At 37.1% G+C, this 22748-nt stretch overlaps 3 protein-coding genes across 3 annotated transcripts; 1 reads left to right on the top strand and 2 right to left on the bottom strand.

The window, feature by feature from the left end:
• Positions 1-1503: 1503 nt before the first annotated feature.
• atxn3 (ataxin 3) lies at positions 1504-8252 on the bottom strand. The gene is made up of 11 exons (XM_065288030.2): positions 8100-8252; positions 7417-7581; positions 7282-7326; positions 6810-6895; positions 6659-6725; positions 6493-6580; positions 6221-6341; positions 5448-5614; positions 4664-4793; positions 4276-4325; positions 1504-3010 (listed from the first exon to the last, which is right to left on the bottom strand). Exons 1-11 carry the CDS (start codon positions 8121-8123, stop codon positions 2973-2975), a joined length of 981 nt encoding a protein of 326 aa, XP_065144102.2. The 5' UTR covers positions 8124-8252; the 3' UTR covers positions 1504-2972.
• A 3184-nt stretch (positions 8253-11436) lies between these two features.
• Positions 11437-16263, top strand: LOC135748997 (gamma-aminobutyric acid receptor subunit rho-1). Its single transcript, XM_065267346.1, has 8 exons — positions 11437-11539; positions 12558-12625; positions 13266-13489; positions 13598-13680; positions 13764-13904; positions 14085-14237; positions 14789-14985; positions 15242-16263. Exons 1-8 carry the CDS (start codon positions 11458-11460, stop codon positions 15536-15538), a joined length of 1245 nt encoding a protein of 414 aa, XP_065123418.1. The 5' UTR covers positions 11437-11457; the 3' UTR covers positions 15539-16263.
• A 2337-nt stretch (positions 16264-18600) lies between these two features.
• fam98b (family with sequence similarity 98 member B) lies at positions 18601-22698 on the bottom strand. The gene is made up of 8 exons (XM_065288031.2): positions 22543-22698; positions 22071-22219; positions 21663-21791; positions 21267-21442; positions 20814-20894; positions 19997-20113; positions 19622-19789; positions 18601-19523 (listed from the first exon to the last, which is right to left on the bottom strand). Exons 1-8 carry the CDS (start codon positions 22578-22580, stop codon positions 19308-19310), a joined length of 1074 nt encoding a protein of 357 aa, XP_065144103.2. The 5' UTR covers positions 22581-22698; the 3' UTR covers positions 18601-19307.
• Positions 22699-22748: the final 50 nt, after the last annotated feature.

The raw sequence follows: 22748 nt of genomic DNA, 5'->3' as shown, positions 1-22748 counted from the left end.
CGAGAGCACATAAGGGAGTAAGGTAAAAGTGACAAGACACTGGGAACACGTGACACCAACACATGATGTGACTACACGTGTCCCCACACAAAACACAATGCTGCCATGATCTTGCCCTCTGAAATTAGACCTGAATCTCACACAAAGGTCTGGCAAGACCATGACAGCGACAAGACACTGGGAACACGTGGAAGCCACATACACAATATAACTCCACGTGTCCCCACACAGAACATAGTACTGTCATGGTCTTGCCAACTGAACTCAGACATGACAATTTATGCTATTTTAAATACTGTAGTCTATGCCAGAGAAGTGACGTGTGTTAGTCTGTGAAAATATCCTGTCAGGCATTTGATTTTGACATTGTTAGAATCTTGTCTTTTTACATGTTGTACATTTAACTTAAAATATAAGAAAACAGCCCATATTAATAAATGATTAGTGTCTCAGGAGATCGTGCGTGCTCATTGTTACATAGCTCTGTGGCTATACTGCACTAAAGCGGCAGTTTAAGATATAAACCCAGAATTCAGTGAACATCAAGAACAAGAACCGAAACGTGTGATTTACCTACACAGACCATGTTTACATTTCGATGTTTCTGGTCAGAAATACCAACTTGTTCACTTTGTCTGGTTTATAATAACCTGTGGATTGGAGTGCTGGCTGCTCACCTTGGTGACGCGCTGAAGAGCCGCTCTGACGGAGTACTGGTGGCACATATGATGCCACAGATATTTATGTGCAACCTATTGGAAAGCGCGGAGGAGTCATTTGGTTAGTAAAATAACTAAATTATAGCTTTTAAATAGAAGAAAAAATATTTATGTAAAGTGCTTAAAAGTGCACAACTCTTCTTAAGTGGAATAAAGCAACTTTTTCCCCTTATGTGGAACCTATAGGAAAGAGTCATTAGTTGAGTTAGTAAAATAACAAGAACGCATATTTAGAAACGGCCAATGAAAATAGACATAAGCACCAGTCACGTGATTGATTTTAATGTTCAATGATGCAAAGGCAATATGCTGTAAAACACTATGTTTAACTTTATATTTTAATTGCAAATATTACAAACTTTAAAAATATATAATATAAACTTAGAGCAGTAATTCTCAAAGTGTGGTCCGCCAAAAGATGACCTAGGCAAGTGTTTATACAATAATTTTAATGCACTTGCGAAACTGTGATATCAGTTCTTGCCTTCCTGTTTTAATAACGTAAAAATGGATCGGTGGCTAAACCAAAGAGGAGTCAAAATAAAAGGTCAAGCATCAACTGAAAGCAACTAAAATCCACAGATCTATTAGTTTTGTAATGTACTAGTTTTTGTTTCATGTGTAAAATCCCTGTAATTTCAGTGATTTTGGACATTAAGGGGAAATTTTTTTTTCAGAATTTTATTGATACCATAGTTACACCCATAGACTTCATATACCCACCACCTCAGTTTTAAACTAATGGCTCTTTGGAATGACATTAAGTGGGACCTAGGCTGTTATAGTATATTTAATTTCAGTTTTTTTCACATGTGCAGTGTGTTGTTCATATTAAGCTGCAACTCATTTCACATTTACTTTTTCAAATGAAATAAAATTCATATAATAATTTCTGAACATAGCATTCCATTTGTTTTAAAAAAAATAGATTTTGACTTGAAACAGTTGCATATTAAGCTTAAACTTAGCTTATCCTTACAAGGATGCACCACAGATGAAAAGAATGTGGCCACTGAGGGGGCAATTAAAGACACGTTTATCCAACGTGACTGCGGTGCATTAGACATTTTATTAGTAGGCTATGCGTTCCCAGGGTTCAAACTCGTGACCTTTAGAGCCGCTAAAGCAATGCTGTACCACTGAACTATACAGAAAAAAAAACAACTCAAAATCTGACCTCTGTAACACAAACATCACAACTTATAAGACACATTTATTTAAACATTTGCTGACAGATTATCTTTAGTCTCTTTTGAACTTTCGAGAGGTTTTCATATCTCTGGCATCAATCGCAACAGACAGGTGCAAGGAGGAGAGAAAAGAAAAACCCCTTCAAGGGGAAAAGCAAAAGTTTTTATTTAAGAATCAAAAAATGCCACAATTGGTGCATGATTACTAAATCACTTAAAAAGTATTGCTAAATGTTAAGAAAGAAAATATATTAAAACTTCGGCACTGTTCCATCACCAAACATCAGAAATCATCAATATAAATCACAATACTGTGTCAAACAAAGACAGTTCAAATAAATGTGTGACAAAATCAACAATAAAAAGATAAACAATGGGATCTCTGAATCTACATTGGACACTTGTGATGATGATGACATGATTCACACACACACACGCACACACACACACACACGTGATGTCATCGGTTACTGTGTTTGGACTGCAGTAAATGTGTGGGTCAATAACCGACTTCTCTTCGTCAGCGTCTTATTGTTTTAAACACAGACAGTCAATAAGGACATAAGAGATTCTGGCCTCTCTTCTCTCTCAAAGGGGCAAAAGGATTTCTTTATTTCTTACAGATTTGGCCAGCGTTCATCTTTATGCATCTGTACAGAATGAAACACACATTGTTCCTCTCTCTAAATAACATCAGATCATAGTTAAGCCACGAGACCAACAGATGAGCAATTCACTACAATCCTCAGAGGAAGCGTGAAGAGTCCAGTGCACCCAGAAAACTGCTAAGGTCCCAAAATGCAAGAGCAACGTCAGCTTCAGAAGTCTCCGCTTTAATCTCCGTCCATCTACTGCGTTCTCATGATGAACGTCAGGGAGAAAAACAGACTGAAGGCCATAACAACATATGTGTCTGAAGAAGAGGAATGTACCAGGGTAAACACTTTGACCTCATTTAAATCACAGAGGTAAAGGAAAGCTAGACTAATGTCCTTATATTAAGATATTAGACATCATCCTGGGGTCCTGCTGATTCCCATAAACCCAGAAACGTCTCTGGCTCTCACTGGCTCTGGCTGGCTTTGGTCCCACTGTCCTCACCTAACAACAAGATAACACACATTTACATATATTTTTTTATACACCTTTCAAAGAAGACATAGATTTATGCAAATGTAAATCATTTAGTTCACTTGTTGATTGCGATCAGGATGTGAAACGATTTTCAAAGAGCAAAACAAAAATTGTTTCATGGATAAAGTCACCTACCCCACCTTTAATCATTAACAACTTTTTAAATATAAAATGTGATTTTAATGTAAATAATAATAATGTAAATGTCCAATAAATGAAGCCCTAGCTTGACACTTTGTCCACTCCCTTCATCCACAATCCATATCCAATAATTCACAGTACCACTCGTAGAAAAAACTGTATCCTTTACTTGGTTAGTAACAAAAACTTTAGCACAGGAATATTACAGAAAATAAAAAAGATTCGTTGACGACCAAAAGAGAGAGCGAAAGGTCAAAAAACTGTGCGGATCTGCTTGCATGCAAAAAACTTCACAACTATCATTTACCCCTCTCGTGAGAGTATTCCCAGTAATTAAAGATCCGTACGTTTCAAAGGTAAAAATGCAATAACAGGTATTATTCTCAAAATATCCCCAAATAATATAAATGCACTCTAAATTTTTCACATACATTTTAGATAACTACACAATTAACTCCTTGCATAACTGTAAATATTAACTGCATTAAACTATAAATACTGTACATTTCCTCCACATAAATGAATCATGAAAATTACTATTTAACGCATATTTTAAAATGATTTATCAGGTAACTGCATTTAGGCTCCTACAAATAATGATGGCATAAATATCACTAGATACTGTACTCATGCATGCATCTGTGTTATTTCATAGTTTGGATGAATTGCCATTTAAAAAGTCAGAATAAAGTAAAAGTGTCTGTTTATTTATCCCATGAAAACTAAAGTAAATTTTTTTTATTATGCTTTTGCATCGCATATTGTATACAAGTGAATCTATAAAACTTCATAAAAATTGCATAGACTACATCATTTTATATATATATTTTATAAGTCACGACTGAAGGGTTTGCATTGACTCACATTGACTCATACAATACATCGTGATTTACAGTATTACACGATACAGCACAGCCTTATTCATGTACCTTATTTCTTACTTATAAAACAATATTGAGTTTATGTGAGATTCTGAAGTGTGAAACTCACCTGAATGATAAATCTGCTAAGATGTTTATTTTGATTGATTAATTGATTGATTGATTGATTGATTGATGTTACAGTGTCTGATCAACAGAATAAAGTCTTACCTGCAGGCTTACTGTCATGAGTGCTGGATTGAGTTTGTTGTTGCGACTGTCTGTGTGAAGATAATTCAATAATATTAGAATTAATAATAATGATGAAAATGGTCTCTGCTATATATGCAGTTAAGACAAGCACACCCTATAACAAGTGTTAGCTTTCTGAGACATTTTCATTATCAGTCATGATCATTATTTATTCATTAGATGTACACGCTTGGCCTCAGAAGCTGGTATGAACCACTTCTTTAAGGTCTTTGTCCACCACTAAATCTGAATTTTGGGTTTGGTACAATCGTGCAAATATATAATGTACTGTATGTTACTATTTACATTTGTGGTACAAACAGCATCAACCTTCTAAAAACCGTCCATGTAAAGTATAATAAAACACCTGTCAAAGTACGCCTGTCTTCTCCTGCGTAACTCATCTGCCGTCAGTGTCTCTTTATCGCTACTTTCTGATGCACTGGATGCCACCATCACAGCATTCATCTCACCTGGGCTTCTGGGTTTGCTACTACCTACAAAACAAAAGTCAAAGAAGAGATAGACTGAGTGGATTGTGGGTAGCTAGACAAACTGGGCAGTGTGATGATCATCATCTGAACCTCTCAGAAATCATCGATTATCAGCAATTATTATTGTTTTCTGATTATTAAGCAAAGTGCACTCACATGGTTTGCATTTAAACAGATGAATACATTGTGAAATGAATAGCACTTAACATAAAAGTGAGATTAACTAAAGTCATATCACACAAAGTCAGACTGCATACAGAACATCTAGTTAACTAGTCTTTTAATGATACACAATCATTTATCATCATTATTAAACAGCTAGTTCTGATCCTGATTGGTTTGAAGCTGTTGTAAAACACAGAAATGAATCACATATGTTTGCTCATTGGCCATTGGCTTGCACGCGTTCTCACTAATGTTACACAACACTGCAACCAACAAGTGAACGAGTGGCGCTGCATGGTGGCGCATAAAAGAACACAAAACTCAAAGAGTTAACAACAACAACAACAACACATAAGTCCACAAAACATTTAATTTATTCATTCAACATTCAATCACACTAAAATAAGGTCACGTAGATGTGCAGATGATTTCTGATATTATGAAAGAAATATTGAGAGCTTTACACAAAAGACAAACCCTATATCATCATACCCTGCATGCTGAGTTGAATTGCTCTGCGTAGATCGGCCTCCTCGTCCTCAACCTCCATGTCCTGTCTGCTAAGAGCCAGAGCCTTCCTCAGTTCCTCCTCATCCTCATCCAGCAGAGCTTCATCAGTGCTGTGTCCAGGATCTGAAACATGCTGCTCTACGGACATCCTGCACAAGAGATTCTCATGTTACACCTAAACGCATCTCTAATACATCAGCATATAATCTGAACTCAAAAGCAGAAATTCTGAATCTGAAAACAATAGATCTTGGTTTATACGGTTACGAGTATACACAGAAATACAGGAACTTCTATACCACATACAGATGTACACAATAGATTAAGACACTCATTGATTACTTGATTCATCTTTCTGACTTATGCGCTCTCAGATTTCCAGTCTTTAGACTGACATTGACAAATTTGGGAAGCCACCAGGAGAATGTTACTGATAAGTGTAGTGTTTATTTCTGTATATGAACAGCAGCTGTATGCATGATTGGGAAATCTTTTCTATTTTTACATTCAGAAGAAAGAGGAATTTGCATTCCAGTTCTTAAAAGTAATAAAATAATGTTCTTTTAATTATTACAGCCACAATTCTCACAAAATGTTAAATATGTAACTGCAATGCCATTTTCTATACATAACATGCGAGACTGTGAACTGTATATATTATTAAACCATTTTAGACTCATTTTAACCTCAAGCTAAGCACTGCCTGCATCTTCTAAAATACATGATGATGATGCTTTGTGTAGATTGGCTCATACCTGTTGGCTTCATCTTCTCCGATAAGCTTTGGTCGCTGCTGCTGCTCGACTCGCATGATACCCAAAATCTGATCAGCTTCACAATCCGGCAAGTTTCCTTGAATCACAAATATGGAATATCCTACAAAGAAATGTGACTCAGTTTAAACACAGAGCTCTTTATGAGACTTCATCATGTAGATACACAGTCAACTTTCCCTTTAACAAACATATGGCATAAGAATCATGCTACACAAATAATGTCAAATCCTTTATCGTTTTTAAGACGTTACCTTCTTGCTGTAGTTGTGCTAAGAAAAGTGCCAAATAAGTGTCTGATATCAGCTCTGGTCCCGTCAGCAGTGAGTTTAGATTAAACCACTCCATTAAAAGAAACAAACAAGCCAGTAAGCACAATTTCATATTCTTTATTTCTGAAAGTAAAATGTAAACTCATACCTGCTGTCCCAGTTTACGTACTGTAAACCAATGCTCTTTATAATTACATATAAAAGCCTTTTCATTTCTGTGAACAAATAGGTTAAAGCGTAATTAAAACAGGTCAAGGTTTCTGAATAAAAAGACTGCTAATATTCTCTAATTTACTTACATTGGATTGATGTTTAACTGCTGGTATTCTCTACTGTTGAACAGAATGATCTCCAATCCCCAAACACCCAGAGCATTACTGATCACCTGCAAAACACCCCAATATAGCCCATCATTACCGATCGCCTGGGAAATACCGCAACATAGCCCATCATTACACTGATCGTTCGTGAAATACCGCAACACAGCCCACCATCTACTGATCGCCCATCAATGGACTTGATTATGTTCATATGGAAAATGACATAGATGAGAGATGGTTAAAAGGTTGAATAATAAGGGGACTTGTCTGTGTGAAAACAGCTGAAAAGAATAGCCATTAAGCAAGGTTTTTTTACTCATGTAAAAGAGTAAATAGTCTTGACATCTTGTTAATTTTTAGGAGCAAGTGAATGCTTTTTATCTCACATACAACAGAATTTTATTGTTAATAGTTAAACTTGATCTGAAGAAAGATGCCAAAAGTGCCTCACCTGAATAGAGAAGAAACCGCTATCATCCATGTTTCCAGACGGTTGCTGTAAATGGTGAAACACATAATATGTAGTGTAAAAAGATTAATATCACTTTGTGTGTGTGTGTGTGTGGGCGCGCGTGCGTGCGTGTACCTGAAGGAATGTTCTGTATTCTTCACTCTGAACGCCTCCTTCTGCCATCCTCATCCTCTCCTCTTCATCCAGCTGATGAGCGATGGACGACAGCTCGACAGGACTGAAATATTCACCCTGCAGAAGATTATTCAGACAATGCTGTGCACACAGAGAGCCCTCTTGCTAAAAGAAACAACAGAGAAAACAACATCAAAACTGTTTAAATATCTGTTCTGACATTAGGTACCCTCGTTACTCAAATTACAAATAACTGTAAATAAATGAATGAAGATGACAGAAAGAGTGCTAGAATATTATATATTTATTACGATTTATGAAGTGTTTGTTATTATAGCATAAATTATTATGATTATTATTGTTGTGATGTGCTGATAATAGTCTAAAGTAAAACAACAACAATCATCTAAATTAGCTCCCCATTTCATTCAGACTAGAGAATAATTAATAGCAAAGATAAATCAATTAAAATCTCTGACGTTAAATAAACAGCTGTAAAGCCCAAACTGATCCATTTTACATTGTTGACAATCGATTAAAGTACTAAAAACCACTTCAGTAAAATAAGAGCAGACTGACACACTGATACAATTCTCTCATGAAACATGTCAATAACACACATGAAATACAAAGATAATTTATAATAAAACAATAAATATAATTTAGTAAAAGGCGCTACTTACTTTTTCATGGAAAATAGACTCCATGTTTAAAAGTGTGAATACGGAACAGTCGAAAACAACGACACGTCAAAACATGTCAAAATAAAAGTCACGCTACGAGACGGTAATAATAATAATCTTAATCATAATAATAACGATAACAAAAGCAAGAAGGTTCTCGAGGCTGTGCTATATGGTGAATAATAACTACTAAATAATAACTAAAATAACTACTCACGATTGAAAAGTGTTTTTAGGCCCGACGTGAAGCGGAATCAATGAAACCCTTTCAGATGTACAGCTCAACATCGAGTCATTTTTTGCTTTTATAAAACGGTTATCACACAATGCAAATATATATAACAAATATATAAAAGCAAAAAAAAGTATAAACACATTTCCTGGTTGGCCTACCAAAATCTGCCATCCCTGCAGCTCTCTATAGGCCACACAAGACATTTTTGCATAATTTTTTTTTGTCATATACTGGGATGGGTAGATTATGAAAGAGTTTTCATTTTCATATGGTATGCTATTTTCTAAATGATTGCTTTATGTTTCTGTGATCCTTGAAGTGTTTCTTATAAATGATTATTATTTATAAATGATATTCATATGATAATTTTTTTGACCCTTGGCATGATTCACTGTGAGATCACACACATTTGCTTTATAGTTTTTATGAAAATAACAGTCTGGTTAGAACCCTATAGACTATTAATTTACCGTTATTATTGCTATACATCTTATGAAAAAATCTGCAATTCTCCATACATTTCATAATACAATTATTATATCCTTTGTATTATTTGTCCGTCTGCACATCGTCCAGATGACTGACTTCAGTATGAGAGCACATTAAGTAACATTAGGAGAATTGCTTTAGGGTGGCTGTCAGAGCTCATCCAACACTGGAGGATCAAAACTGTGCCATCTGATGCTCAGGGATTTATGGGTTTAGGCAAAATTGCTTTTCCCAGTGTGGAGATTAAGCTGTGTAGGATGTTGACCGGGTAGATCCCTGCATTCTTTCTTGGCGTCACCACTAAACAAATAATGTCCAGAGAGCGATGTGTGGTGGCTTGCATGGGTTTTAAAGTGTCTGGACAGTGAACATTGGGCTGTGTTTGTGCAATGAGCACCATGCAGCTGGAAACTTTACTTCTCTTGTTTGTTTGTATCGGTCTGGTGAACACTGCAGGACAATTAACCCTTAAGAGAGGTCAGAAACTGGACACCTACAAGCAAAGCAGGTAATATATATCACTTCAACAGATATAAACCTTTAAACTTAACATATGACATTAAAAACAAACTCTGCAACTTCTAGCATCTTCTTTTAAAAATATTATTGGCATGTTACAAAATGTTTGTTTAATTTGTCAAAATGTGTTTCTTAACGTTCAGAATAAATGTTGTAAATGTGGCATTGAGAAACTTAAGCCAAAAATATACTTGAGTAGATTGTAATGTTACGGAGTGAATGAACTGCATGAAATGCTTTTCTTTTTATCAAACCTGTGTGAAGAATCATGGAGCTAACTGTCCATCAGATGAAATCCTTTAAAGCGCTCTGTTTTGAGCACTTTGGTTAGGAAAGATCCTTTGATATGATGGCTATGATTCTTTGAATTTCTTGTTGAAAGTGTGGATATATCTTAACTGAAACGCAGCAGGATGAACTGTGATGTTTCGAGCGATCCACATACCTCCTCTTGTTCTGTTGCTCAGCAGATCATCGTCTGATGCTTTTATTTCATTTACAAAAAAATCTTTTTTTCTTTGAGAAATCATCAACTGAAATCTTATGGGACAATGAAACCCCAAAGGCAAGACATTGGAAATAATACTGTCCAAATGGATTATTGAAGGTTGTCAGAGAATCTGATTCTTCATATAAAAGGGATTTGCCAGAAGCCCGATAGCATCTATAGTTTTAAAAAGAACCTTTGAACTGGACTAATGTGTGGTCAGTAGCTGGAAGTGTGCGTCTTTCGACAACAAACGCTCTTAATCAGATCTACACAAACTTAGATGATACCATTGGGTTTGGGGACCACCACTATTTCAGCACAACATTTGGTCGACTCTTTAATTCTTCATATCACTTTCACTTAATCAACAAACAGCAGTGACACAGAGAGGTCATATAGGGTCTTTCTCCATACGACTCCAACACTTTGTTGCCAACACTATCCTGAAGGCTTACATCTGTTGTATCAGCTGAAGTTCCTGAATGGCTGAAAGTCTTTGTCAGGGTCTCAAATAATAGACAACCCCTTCTGGTCTTTTCTTCTTCATCAGTCATTCACATTAACACATCATTAAACATCACCACTTAGCTGGTAAATTTCAATATTGAATAGATCTTTACAACTGCTGCACTGTTCATGCTCGAGGAATATGAGTCAATTTATGGTGTGAAAATCCTACACTATGATTGCTCTATTCATTTGGCACAATGTGAACAAGCACAAAAACGTTTAATTCAGACATATATTAATTTGCGAGATTTTGAGTAAAATGTAAGATAAAAGCACCCACTTTACAGCGCTGCTGATCTTCAGATGAATACAATGAATGAAAACTTTTCTTTGTTTTTGCAGATTACAGAGAGAAACGATTGTGAATGGACCGAGTCAGAAGTCTGGCAGGTACAGTACATCAGAATGTGAATGTACTTTGGTTGTTGTTTAAAAGACTTTTCTGCCTTGTTTAAATGTTTTGATTTATGGCCCATTTTGTGACTTAGACTCAGAAGAACATTATTGTTAAAGTGCAAGCACAACAAAATTGCACAAAAATGATAGAAGTTGTTCTTCCTGGTTGTAGATTTAATCTGAGAAATACAGATCTGAGGTTCATTTGATTTGTGTTGTGTTGTTTACTGATGTGTCTGCAGGAGAAGAAATGAAACCTCTATAATCCTGACAACGTTTCATTTAAAGGGACACTTCACCCATTTGCATAAAGCTTTGTATAGTTAGAACCCCAGTCATGTTTTTGAATGGTCGTGCATCATTTCCTCAGTTGCCGCTGAGACAGGAGAAATACAGATTTCAGTGTTGCACTTCCTTCTTTCAATGATGTGAAAAGCATCATTTTGCATCATTGAAAGAAGGAAGTCCAATATCTTTGTTGAGGGGGTGAGACTACAAACACCCATTTTCTCTGTCAAATAGGCACCAAATTCTAAATGTATGTTACATTTTAACTACAAATATGACACACTTTCAATAAAGATTAATGTTTGTACGGGTGAAATGCTCCATTAATTTAGTAGAATGACCCAACCTTTATATGCACTCTCAGATACAACTGGTAGGTTTGTTTTTAATTTTATTATCATTTCAGCCCAATCTTCAGAAGAAGTCCAGACATGACAAAATCTCAGATGACCAAATCCGAACAGCTGTTGAGAATCGATGATCATGATTTCACAATGAGACCGGCGTTTGGAGGTCAGCACACAATCTCATCTATGAACGTGTGTACATCACAAAAGTTTTATGGCTCATCTTTGAAAGCTCAAGGTTTAGCAGTGGATTTAGTCCATAGTGTTGAGTCGAAGTTCTTCATCAAATGTTTTTTTCCATTTCTGAGTTTCTGAGTCACCAAATCCAACCTCATTACTAACCCTCAAGTATACAATGATAATGAAATGAAATGAATGTAAATGTCATTAATCAAAATGAGAACTGTTAATACAATATTACAGGACATAATTGATAGTTATGATTTTGTTTTGTCTTAATTGTGCAACCCTTTAAAAATATCTTATGTGTATTGATCCACAATAGAATGAAGCATCATGGATGGATGAATGTGTGGATATCTAACTATTATAGACAAATGTACAAACAATATTCACCTCTTATATATTGACAGAATAATATTGAATTACAACAAACTCTCTGCCTGTTAAAATGACATTTATAACAAGTTATAACATTTACACTTCTGTCACTTTCCGTCAAATTGTATGAGAACAGCAGCTTCTAGAAACAAACTTTAAGAGTTCATTTGAAGCAGAGATGTTTGTGAAATTATCATGAATCTAATAGAAATGAATAGAGCCAAAACCAAAAAGCGTTATATGAATGTCTTCTGTATATTAACCCAAGCTGTCTATTTCAGTATTCAGCAGCAGTCATGTTAATGATTGTCATCATTATAACTGGATTCATGTCATTACTCTCATGAGCTCTCTTCATTTCAGTGCTGTGTTGTTGCATAAGGAACATGCGTGTAATGATGTCACAGACTGCAGATCTGTGATTGGTCGTCTTGTGACCCATTTGTTACCGACTGCGAATCAGAGCTAAAGAGGCCACAGATACAGAGGGCTTTTAAGTCCTGTCTGCTTATAAATTAAAACAACAGTCTGAGTGCTATATGATTTTCAAAATAGAAAAAAACAAACAATGAAATGTAATGTTTAAAAAGAATCATCAACATTTCTTTATGAACCACTTGCAGGACCTCCAATACCTGTAGGTGTGGACGTTCAGGTGGAAAGTCTTGATACCATCTCTGAAGTTGATATGGTGAGTTGAAATAATTCATCCATTCCCCAAATCCACTTGTCCCCGGCTGGACGACATTCACACTCGCTCATACCTGATGACAACATCAAGACTTTAGTTCATCTAAACTGAATGTCTGTGGACTGTAGTGGAAAACCAAAGTAAACAGTGCTGCCAAAGAGGAAGAAAAAAGACTTTTAGGACTCGAACCATGCAGAATCCTTCTTATACTGTAATGTGTCAGAATGATCTGCAATCTTTTCCTGGTATCACCACATTTCAATAGCCATGTTTGCTGTATGTAGTACTCATCAGTAAAGGGTCAATGTTTGAAATCAGACAGCTTCCTCCGTCCCATGGACTCATGGGATAGCAAAATGTAGTGAATCTTAGCAGAGCTCATCTGGGTATTTTTTACCTAGAAATGTTTCACACATTGTATTACACATTGACTTATACAACTTATATGACATACTGCAGGCCTAGTTAACATTTTGTAAAGAAACCAAAAAAATTGTGGATTTTCCAAGATGATAAATGTATGTTGCATATTGGTGTCTGCTTGACAGATAGTGTGCCCCTTCTGCCCTCTCGATTTTCTTGATGGGTTTAAATGTTTTCAGTTATTCATTTAAAATAACACTTTACGTCTCTCCTACAGGATTTTACTATGACGTTATATCTGAGACATTACTGGAAAGACGAACGTTTGTCTTTCCCCAGCACAAACAATCAGAGTATGACGTTCGACAGCCGTCTGGTAAAGAAGATCTGGGTGCCCGACATGTTCTTTGTTCATTCCAAACGCTCTTTTATTCACGACACGACAACAGACAATGTGATGTTACGAGTTTATCCTGATGGAAATGTCCTGTACAGTCTCAGGTAATAATCTTCACTACCCATCTTTTACTCGGTAGAAGAATAAAGCATGAATGGACTGTTGTTTGTGAATATAACAGCGGTGTAATAAAGGTGTGTGATGTGTTGTAGAGTCACCGTCACGGCCATGTGCAACATGGATCTGAGTCGATTTCCTCTGGATACACAGACGTGCTCTTTAGAGATCGAGAGCTGTATGTACGCAAACCATGACGAGTTTTATTTTGTCATTTTTATACTGAAGATACAGCAGATGTGACGGAGGTTGTTTTTTTAGATGCATACACCGACGATGATCTCATGCTGTACTGGAAGAAAGGCAACGAGTCTTTGAACACAGACGACCGAATTTCTCTTTCCCAGTTTCTCATCCAGAAGTTTCACACCACAACTAAACTTGCGTTCTACAGCAGTACAGGTAACGCGTCATGTGACCCCATAATCCTCCAATCAGAACACAGCATACCAGCATCAGATAGCTGCTTCGTCGTCTCTACTACGACAACATCTAGACTTAAGCACGCCAGATTTTAGGCACAGAAAGTTCCCATCCACAGATCTGATTGACAGCTCTTTAATTTGTGTGCCCTTTCTTTAGGCTGGTATAATCGTCTCTACATACATTTCACACTCCGTCGACACATCTTCTTCTTCCTGCTTCAGACGTATTTCCCAGCGACGCTCATGGTCATGTTGTCCTGGGTGTCTTTCTGGATCGATCGCAGGGCTGTGCCTGCCCGAGTTCCTCTGGGTAAGATCAAAACAAGACACGCAAGTCTTTTATCTGACTGTGAGATATGAAGATCATTTGAAGAAGAGTGTGTGTGTGTTATAGACATTTGAGTTATGCAGTTATTCATTAAAGGTTCGCCTTAAAATCTTGATGTTATATAACAAGAAGACCATAGAAACACTCCCAGAATGTTTGTAATGTCTTCGTAATTAACAGAGTTGATGAGTTTAATCAGAGGTTTTATAAAAGAAGATCACATTCTGGGGGGAGAACACAAACTAATGAAGAGTCATCACATAGTGATATGTTTCTTAATTACACTGACCAAAATTATAAACGAAACACTTTTGTTTTTGCCCCCACTTTTCATGAGCTGAACTCAAAGATTTTGTTTTGAACTCAAAGCAAGTTTTGAGGGAGCCTGCAACTGGCATGCTGACTGCAGGAATGTCCACCAGAGCTGTTGCCCATCAATTGAATGTTCATTTGTCTGTCATAAGCTGTCTCCAAAGGCGTTTCTGAGAATTTTGCAGTACAAAAGTCATAAATGAATTTGTTTGTTTGAACAGGCATCACAACAGTTCTTACGATGTCTACCATCATCACGGGAGTGAACGCCTCCATGCCCAGAGTGTCGTACATCAAAGCTGTAGACATTTACCTGTGGGTCAGCTTCGTCTTTGTCTTCCTCTCTGTTATCGAGTACGCGGCTGTGAATTATCTCACAACGGTGCAGGAGCGCAAAGAGAGAAAACTCAGAAATCAAGTGAGATCACAGAAATGAACAACTAAGATCAAAGCTCATCTCTTATCGTGCCTCCTAGTTTCCTTTGCTCGCGTCTAAGCTTCACTCCTTTAGGATGCGAGGATGAATGATATAATTATACATCTGTGTGTCTCGAGAAGAGCGAGGAAACGAGGAAGCATCGATTTGAGACTTAAGAATCAAGCCCTGCTGGAAAATCTTTGTTGCTACTTTCTTCAGTTCCTCTAACGGATGTTGTGTATGTTTAATATTGCAGTTACCATGCACGTGTGGAATAGCTAACCCTGATGAAGATATTATGATGACCACATGCTACAACGACGGGGATCCCAACACGATGGGAAGTTACGGGATGCCAGAAAATGGAGGCCGACCGGAGAGGATCGTGGCTCAGCTGACGAGGGCTGACAGTCAGAGGACGGGCCGAGTCAAATCCGCGCGGGGTTACGTCAACATTTGGATAGACACTCACGCTATAGACAAATACTCCCGAGTGATCTTTCCTGGAGCTTACACGCTCTTCAACATCATCTACTGGTCAATCTATTCCTAACTACTATAAGATCACTCCATCTGAAGAGATTATAAAGATATAAATACACAAGAACTATTATTAGAGAAAATCTCTTTGCCTTTATTTGATTCAGAACTCTTTTATATCTCTGTGTGTTGTATGCTTTTATTATGTAACAATGTATAACCACCGATGTTTACAGAAATAAACAGCAATCTATTATTTCCAAATAAGTTGACTGATTTCAGGAAGATGTCACCCAGTCCCACATCAAGCACTTTTTATTCTTCTCTTGACCGTACACAACCAGTAAAATTATCAAATACAAGCTGCTTAAACATTAAACAAATCATCTGAACAGTTTTGAGGATATGCAATAGCAGTTTATCAGCTTTTATCATTGGATACTAGTGACCTGTGTGTATACATAGTCAACATTTAAAGTGGATCAAAACCATTCAGAAACATTTTAAAACCTTTGTCTTAGGACAACTTTGATGGATTGTTTTATCCACTTCAAATGTTGACTTGTATATATAAGTTTTGCATATAAATAATGGGAATTCAGTCAAACTCTTTGGAAAATTTCTTATTTAGAATAAAGAGTATTTCAAAATTCCTTGTTTCAGGTTGCTTCAAGTTTCATTTCTTGGTGTCATCGTCACATAATCTAAAGTAGATTCATTCAACATGAAGGAAAATATTTTTAATCTCTTGACCTTATATTTATATATAGTTAAATATACAGCGGGAAGAAAAAGTATGTGAACCTTTTGGAATGTCATGGTTTTCTGAATAAATTTGTTTAAAAAAAAGTGATCTCATCTTCAGTTAAGTCAAGGGTATTGACAGACAAAATGTGTCTAACAATAATTACACAAAATTTTTTTGATCTTTCATGTCTTTATTGAACACACTCATTCAACATTCAAAATGGCAGTGGAAAAGGTAAGTGAACCCTTAGAACGTATAACTGGTTAGGGTTAGGAACATTCTTCCTGGCAGAACTGCTGTATCTCTGTCATGTCATCATGTGTTTGGTCCTCTTCAAGTCAATCCGTAGCATTTCTATTAGGTTGAGGTCTGGACTCTGACTCAAAAAGGCAGATTTAGTTTTTCTGAAGCCATTCTGCTGTGGACTTTCTCTGGTGTTTTGGGTCGTTGTCCTGTTGCATCACCCACCTTCTACACGGTTTCAGCTGACGTACAGACATTCTCACATTATCCTGAAGAATCGTCTGATATATTTGGGAATTCATCTTCCCCTCAATGATGGCCAGGCCCTGATGCAGCAAAGCAGGCCCAAATCATGATGTTTCCTCCAACATACTTTACAGTTGGGATGATGTTTTCACGATGATAGGCCGTGCCCTTTCTACACCAGATGTAGCGCTGTGTGTTTTTACCAAATAATTTCATCTTAGTTTCATCACTCCACAAAATATTTTGCCAAAACCGCTGTGGAGTGTCAATGTACTCTTTTGCAAACTTCAGATGTGCAGCAATGTTGTTTTTAGTAGGCAGCGGCTTCCTTTGTGGTGTCCTGCTGTGTATCCCCTGCTTGTTCAGTGTTTTATGTATTGAAGACTCATGAACAGAGATGTTAGCAAGTTTCAATGATGCCTTCACATCTTTGGCTGTCATCTGGGGTTGTTTCTGTACCTCATTGATGAATTTTTGTTGTGCTCTTGGTGTCATTTTGACTGGGTGCACAATTCTTAGTAGAGTAGCAACATTCCCAAAGCGTCTCCATTTGTAGATTGTTTGCCTAACTGTAGACTGCTGTGGTTCTTAACTCCAGTCCTCGCCACACCTCCAAACATTTTAGATGTCTCCTTATATGAAACACCTAATTCAGTTCATCAGGTTGTAAGTGTGTTAATTAAGGAAAAGTTCCAAACAATCTGGAAGGCGCCTAATGAGTGGAATCAGGTGTTTCATATAAGGAGACATCTAAAACATTCTGGGAGGGGGGCCGAGGACTGGAGTTGAGAACCACTGTTTTAGATGTCTCCTTATATGAAACACATGATTTCACTCATCAGGCTCCTTAATGAACACACTAAGCTGATGAACTGAATCAGGTCTTTTTAAATATGGAGACATCTTTGGCCTTGTCCACACAGACACGGGTATTTTTATAACCATGACTTTTTTACGCTGTTCGGCCGGTCGTCCACACGGAAACGCAGAATCAGGGCACTGAAACCAAAAAATTTTAAAAATCCCTGCCTGGAACTGGACTGGAATTGAGAGCTACTGATGTAAAGCAACAATTCTTCATGGTAGCTCATCTGAAAGCTCTTTTTTGCGAGGCATAGCTCACATAAGCCTGTTCTTCTTGTGCAGAGCAAACTCCAAAAGTTTAAGGGGTTTTATCAGTCAAAGTAGCTGTGGTCCATACCTCCAAACGTATTATCTTAACCAGACTCCAGGTCTTGGACTGCAATGAGCTTTTTCAGGTCATTAACTCAAGGGTTTACATCAGGGTTCCCCAAATCTTACCCTGGAGGGCCGGAGCACTTCAGAGTTTAGCTCCAACCCTGATCAAACACACCTGAGCAAGCTAATCAAGGTCTTCATGATCATTAGAAAATCACAGGTGGTTAAGTTTGATTAGGGTTGGACCTAAACTCTGTAGTGCTCCGGCCCTTCAGGGTAAGATTTGGGGAACCCTGGTTTACATACATCAAGGTGTTTTGGTTGTTCTCAATAAATTAAAGAAATCAGATTTTTTTTGTGTAATTATTTTTAGACACATTATGTTTGTCCATACCCTTGACTTAACTGTAGATCAGATCACATTTTAGGAGAAATTTATTCATAAAACTATGAAATTCCAAAAGGTTCACATACTTATATTTATAGTTATATTAAGACAGACAGTCTAGTGTTGTAGTTCTCGAGACTGGTCTCGGTCTCAAGACCACTTTTTAAAGGTTTTGGTCTCGACCACTTTTTTACTCTGCCTCGTCTCGGACTCTAACAAAGAGGACTTCACTGGTCTTGGTCTTGACTTGGTCTCGACCCTTTAAAGTCTTGGTTCTGTCTCGGCCTGTCTTGGTCATATGACTTGGTCTCGGTTTTGGTGGTCTTGACTACAACACTACGGGAAACAATCTTTATTCTTCACAAAATCAGAAAACAACTATTTGGATGAAACGACTCTTTTGTTTTGTTAGGCATGAATCAATGACTCTTATACATCAGCTATCAGAATAATGTGTGTATTCAGTATTTACTTATGTCACGTTCAGATGCTTTGTTGTTGTTGTAGATTGTAGGATTTGAGGTTTATTCCAGCATAATTCTTCTAAAAATCTTATTACTGTAACATAAATTAAACTGATAAAAAGAATCAATACAACAGGCTGGAGTTTATGTCGTTTATAATTAGCTGTCTGATATTTTCCTAATAAGACATCCACGTAAACATACAGCAATCATGTGTATTATTTGTGTGTTACTGATCAGAGATTTTTCATTTTGGGGAGACACATTTCTGTTGTGGGGCTTTGACTAAAAACTTTACCTTCACTCCTGTAGCGTCCAGCGTTTAAAAAAGCCCAGAAATATCTTAAGATTTTTAATGAGTTTCTGTATTGTGTGTAAATGTTCACCCACATTAAAAACCACCATAAAAATAGTGCACACAAATTTCTTCAGATTAGATCAAGAGACTAATGTAACCCATTTAAAAACATGATACTGTTTGCTATGATAAAAAGTCTCTGTGAATGACACTAACAAGTAATAAAAACATTCAATCACACGTTCCTAACAACACTGTATTATTATTGAAACACTTTCAGTGGTAGTAATGTCCTTTCCTTCCCGTTTTCCAGTTGCCTTGTGTCCATTGACCTCTGGATCCACCAGAATTCCAACTCCCTCCTCCTCCTCTTCCTCCTCTGCCACCTCGATTTCCTCCATCAACTCTTTTCTGCCAGACGGGCATCTCAGGCAAAGGAGCGTCAATCTCAGACGGCCGTCCGCCGCGATCAGGAACGGCTCCCATCCGAATCTAATTATGCAGTCAAATACATTAAATCAGCACTTGAAATGAACCCCAAAGATGACCAAGATTAAAAGATCAATGTAGTTTCAGTGAACTCAACGTACTTTGTTAACAGCACAGGTGGTTTTCTCTCTGCATGAGCCACTGCTAGTTTTCACCAGGTTACAGACGTCATCTCGGGCAGCGAGCAGATGAGCCAGAGTTACTGATGACTTTAATGCTAATGAATATCTCTTTGACTGATACGCCTTGGCCATTTGATCAATTTTCACCTAAAGAAAAACATCATCGCATAAGATGAACAGAGGCTGACATGAAACACAAATAAAGATGGACACAACTTAAATCCGGCACTTTTCATTTTTAAACCTTCTTCAAACATGAGATGTCATTTTGATGCTTCATGCTTGACGTTACAGATCGTAACTCTACGTGATGAATGTTTAGGAGTAAATGTGATGGTGTTTAAGTCCACGTGCCTTCGCTCTGTCAGACCAACTGAAGGACTGTACGGTGACATCCAGACGCTTAATAAGCATACGACGTCGACACTCATAATCTGCTGACAGAACGTCGTTTATCTCCTCCAGCTTATTCTGATGAAAAAACACACACAGCACACTTGACATGGATAGCAACACATTTTTATAAACATCCTACTTATAAAGCTGAAAAATAATCCAACTACTGTCTGTAATGTTTGCTCATTTATGGGATGTTGGTTATGCATTCAACCAAAGACTAAAACAAACCTTCACATCATTTACTCACACCATTCCAGACGTTTCTGACTTCTTTCGTCAGCTAACACAATGATTTTCATAAAAATAACCCTTCCCTGTAGGTTCATGTGATATATTTAATATGTGGTGAGACTAAAATCTTAATAAAGTGCCGCAGGGATGAGGCATTTTTGTAACCTAAACCCAGAAGTTAGCGGGTTTTGGATCATTTAAAAGTCTATAGGATAAATGAATGGCCTTTTTAGCAGGGGAACCTCTTAACTTCCAAGGGTTGGCCTGCAAAAATGTGTCATCCTGCGGGACTTTATAGCACCAAACTTCATCAGAAGTCATTCAGACAGCTACAGTGGGTTCATATTTCTATCTTCTCAAAAAAAAAAAAAAAAACAAGGGTAGTTGTGTGTCCTAAAAGGATTTTATATTTTAAACTTGTAAAAGGAGTCAAATTCAATTTTAAATAAACAAAGTTATACATCTGGGTTGACATGAGAATGAGTGAATAATAAAGAATTATCTCTTAAATCAACATTTTGAGAAAATATTGAGATCTCACCCATTTCTCAACATCGAGTGAACCCTTGAATGCAGGATTTCCAATGTGTGTTTCTGGAAGTTTCTTGAGTAAAACACACACCTGATAAAATAAAGGTACAACTACTGTTTCAATGCGTCTAACACTGACGTATACTCAAAGTAACACAAACAACTGTTGCAGTAAATAAATTCAGTATCGTGCAGTTTGAAAACTCTTAAAAGCAAAAATTCCTTGAACAAATCCAATACAGCAGAAGTTTAGACGTGAGAAAAACCAGAAGATTCGTGAATTTATCGTTTACACAGAGACGAGTGTGTTCACCTTTCAGGTCATCATCACTAATTAATTAAAGTGCTTCAATCGTTCAGAGACTAAAAATGACGGTCTTTGAAATGCGTTTCCTTTCTATATTAAAAGATCAGTTTAATATTCATTCATTCAATGAAATCTTTGTGAGGTAAGTAACAGCACCTCTTTCTCGACGGCAGTGAGCACATCTCTGGCCTCTTGTCGTTTGGGATCGGGTAGATTCAGAGTTTTACAAATCATTCGGAGATCCTGGAGAGAGGCGTCCAACTCCACATCTGTGTCAGTCGCTGCTTTACTGGCCACCATCTCAGCGGCTTGAAGCTCAGAGCCCAAAAACACTAAGTGATCAAACACACAAACGCCACTCAATAAACTGAAAATCATCCACAGTAAATCATCATCTGCTTCTCAACGCTCTTCCTGGAAGAACAATAAAACAGATTTGATACAACTCCTTTTTGAAGATGAGCTGTCAAAGTGAACGAGGTGTCTTCCAAAATGTGTTCAGGAACAGAGCTGGGTAATGGTGTTATAGGGGCATAACTGAAATATACTTACGAAGAATCTTCAAATGGGTCTTTGTGTCTTTTGCATCCCCGTTTATTAATCCCGAGACGACGTCTTTATACGGACAACAGAACTCTGTCAGCAGTCTGTTGAGCTCCAACAAAAATCTGTCAGGATCTTCTGCACACAAACACAACAATACAGACATTACATAAATATCAGGAAGTTTTCAAATGTTTTAGAAATGTGTATGTTTGTCTTTCCTGATAAACTAATGACACATGTTTTCCAGTGAATTAAATCTATAACTGACATGAGCTTCAGGTAGTAAATGATGATGATGATGATGATGATGATGAGAGGAGGTTGTCTCTCTTTCTCTCTCTCTCTCTCTCTCTCTCTCTCTCTCTCTCTCTCTCACACACACACATTACTGTCTATATATGCATTTATGTTTACCTGTGATCAGAGAGTCTCCTGCAGGTCTATCAGTGATTTGGGTGAGTCGGGTTGATAGATGCAGCAGCAGATTGTTATATTCAGATGAACTGAAGCCTTGCTCACATGCAGCTAACAGAGACTCCTCATCTGACAGCGGCCCATCGTATCTAAACATCAAATGTGTTTTAAACATCATATATCATCACTGTCACACAGAAACCTTCATATTAAATAGGATTTATGTTAATAATTTACATTTAACTATTTTAAATATTAAACAATGTGTGGTCAAACGCTGAAAAGAAAACACTGTATTAGATATTGAAAAAAATCAGTTCTTTATTTAGATATCTTCTTCACTTATGTATTACTATATGGATTTAAAAATTTCTTGATCAGCTCATTATCACAGAAATGTGTGAGTGTTTGTGTTGTGTTATTGAAAAGTGTATCAAATTAAATATGAACACGTGACTGATCGACCACTCACCCAACCTGATCTAGAATATCCAGTACATCGCTCTCCATCTTAAATAAACGCACAATATTATGAATTCATTGATTAATCTGAGAGGAATTCATTGGCACGTTCATCCGTAGTGGTCCGTCACTTAAACGAGACCGTGAAGATACGACAAAAAAAAGAAAAGTTCCGCCAACCCCCCTCCCCCCCAATAATCACGAGCTTTGAGCCGC

Source organism: Paramisgurnus dabryanus, chromosome 17 (genome assembly GCF_030506205.2).
Source record: "Paramisgurnus dabryanus chromosome 17, PD_genome_1.1, whole genome shotgun sequence".
In the NCBI taxonomy this organism is placed as follows: Eukaryota; Metazoa; Chordata; class Actinopteri; order Cypriniformes; family Cobitidae; genus Paramisgurnus; species Paramisgurnus dabryanus.
The sequence above is the reverse complement of the archived record's forward strand: the minus strand, read 5'-3'. Positions and strand labels throughout refer to the sequence as shown.

Bases quoted from the DNA above. Each gene is read 5' to 3' on its own strand.
- atxn3 (XM_065288030.2), bottom strand. From the start codon at position 8,123: ATGGAGTCTATTTTCCATGAAAAA. The intron at 6,726-6,809 runs GTAAGTAAATTA...ATTTGTTCACAG, and splicing joins CAGTTAAACATCAATCCAAT to AAATGAAAAGGCTTTTATAT. The intron at 3,011-4,275 runs GTAAGACTTTAT...TCTTGTTGTTAG, and splicing joins TCATGACAGTAAGCCTGCAG to GTGAGGACAGTGGGACCAAA.
- LOC135748997 (XM_065267346.1), top strand. From the start codon at position 11,458: ATGACAAAATCTCAGATGACCAAATCCGAACAGCTGTTGAGAATCGAT. The intron at 13,490-13,597 runs GTAATAATCTTC...GATGTGTTGTAG, and splicing joins AATGTCCTGTACAGTCTCAG to AGTCACCGTCACGGCCATGT. The intron at 13,905-14,084 runs GTAACGCGTCAT...CCCTTTCTTTAG, and splicing joins TGCGTTCTACAGCAGTACAG to GCTGGTATAATCGTCTCTAC.
- fam98b (XM_065288031.2), bottom strand. From the start codon at position 22,580: ATGGAGAGCGATGTACTGGATATTCTAGATCAGGTTGG. The intron at 20,114-20,813 runs GTGAGATCTCAA...TTTTTTCATCAG, and splicing joins CACTCGATGTTGAGAAATGG to AATAAGCTGGAGGAGATAAA. The intron at 19,790-19,996 runs GCACGTGGACTT...GTTTTTCTTTAG, and splicing joins GTTGGTCTGACAGAGCGAAG to GTGAAAATTGATCAAATGGC.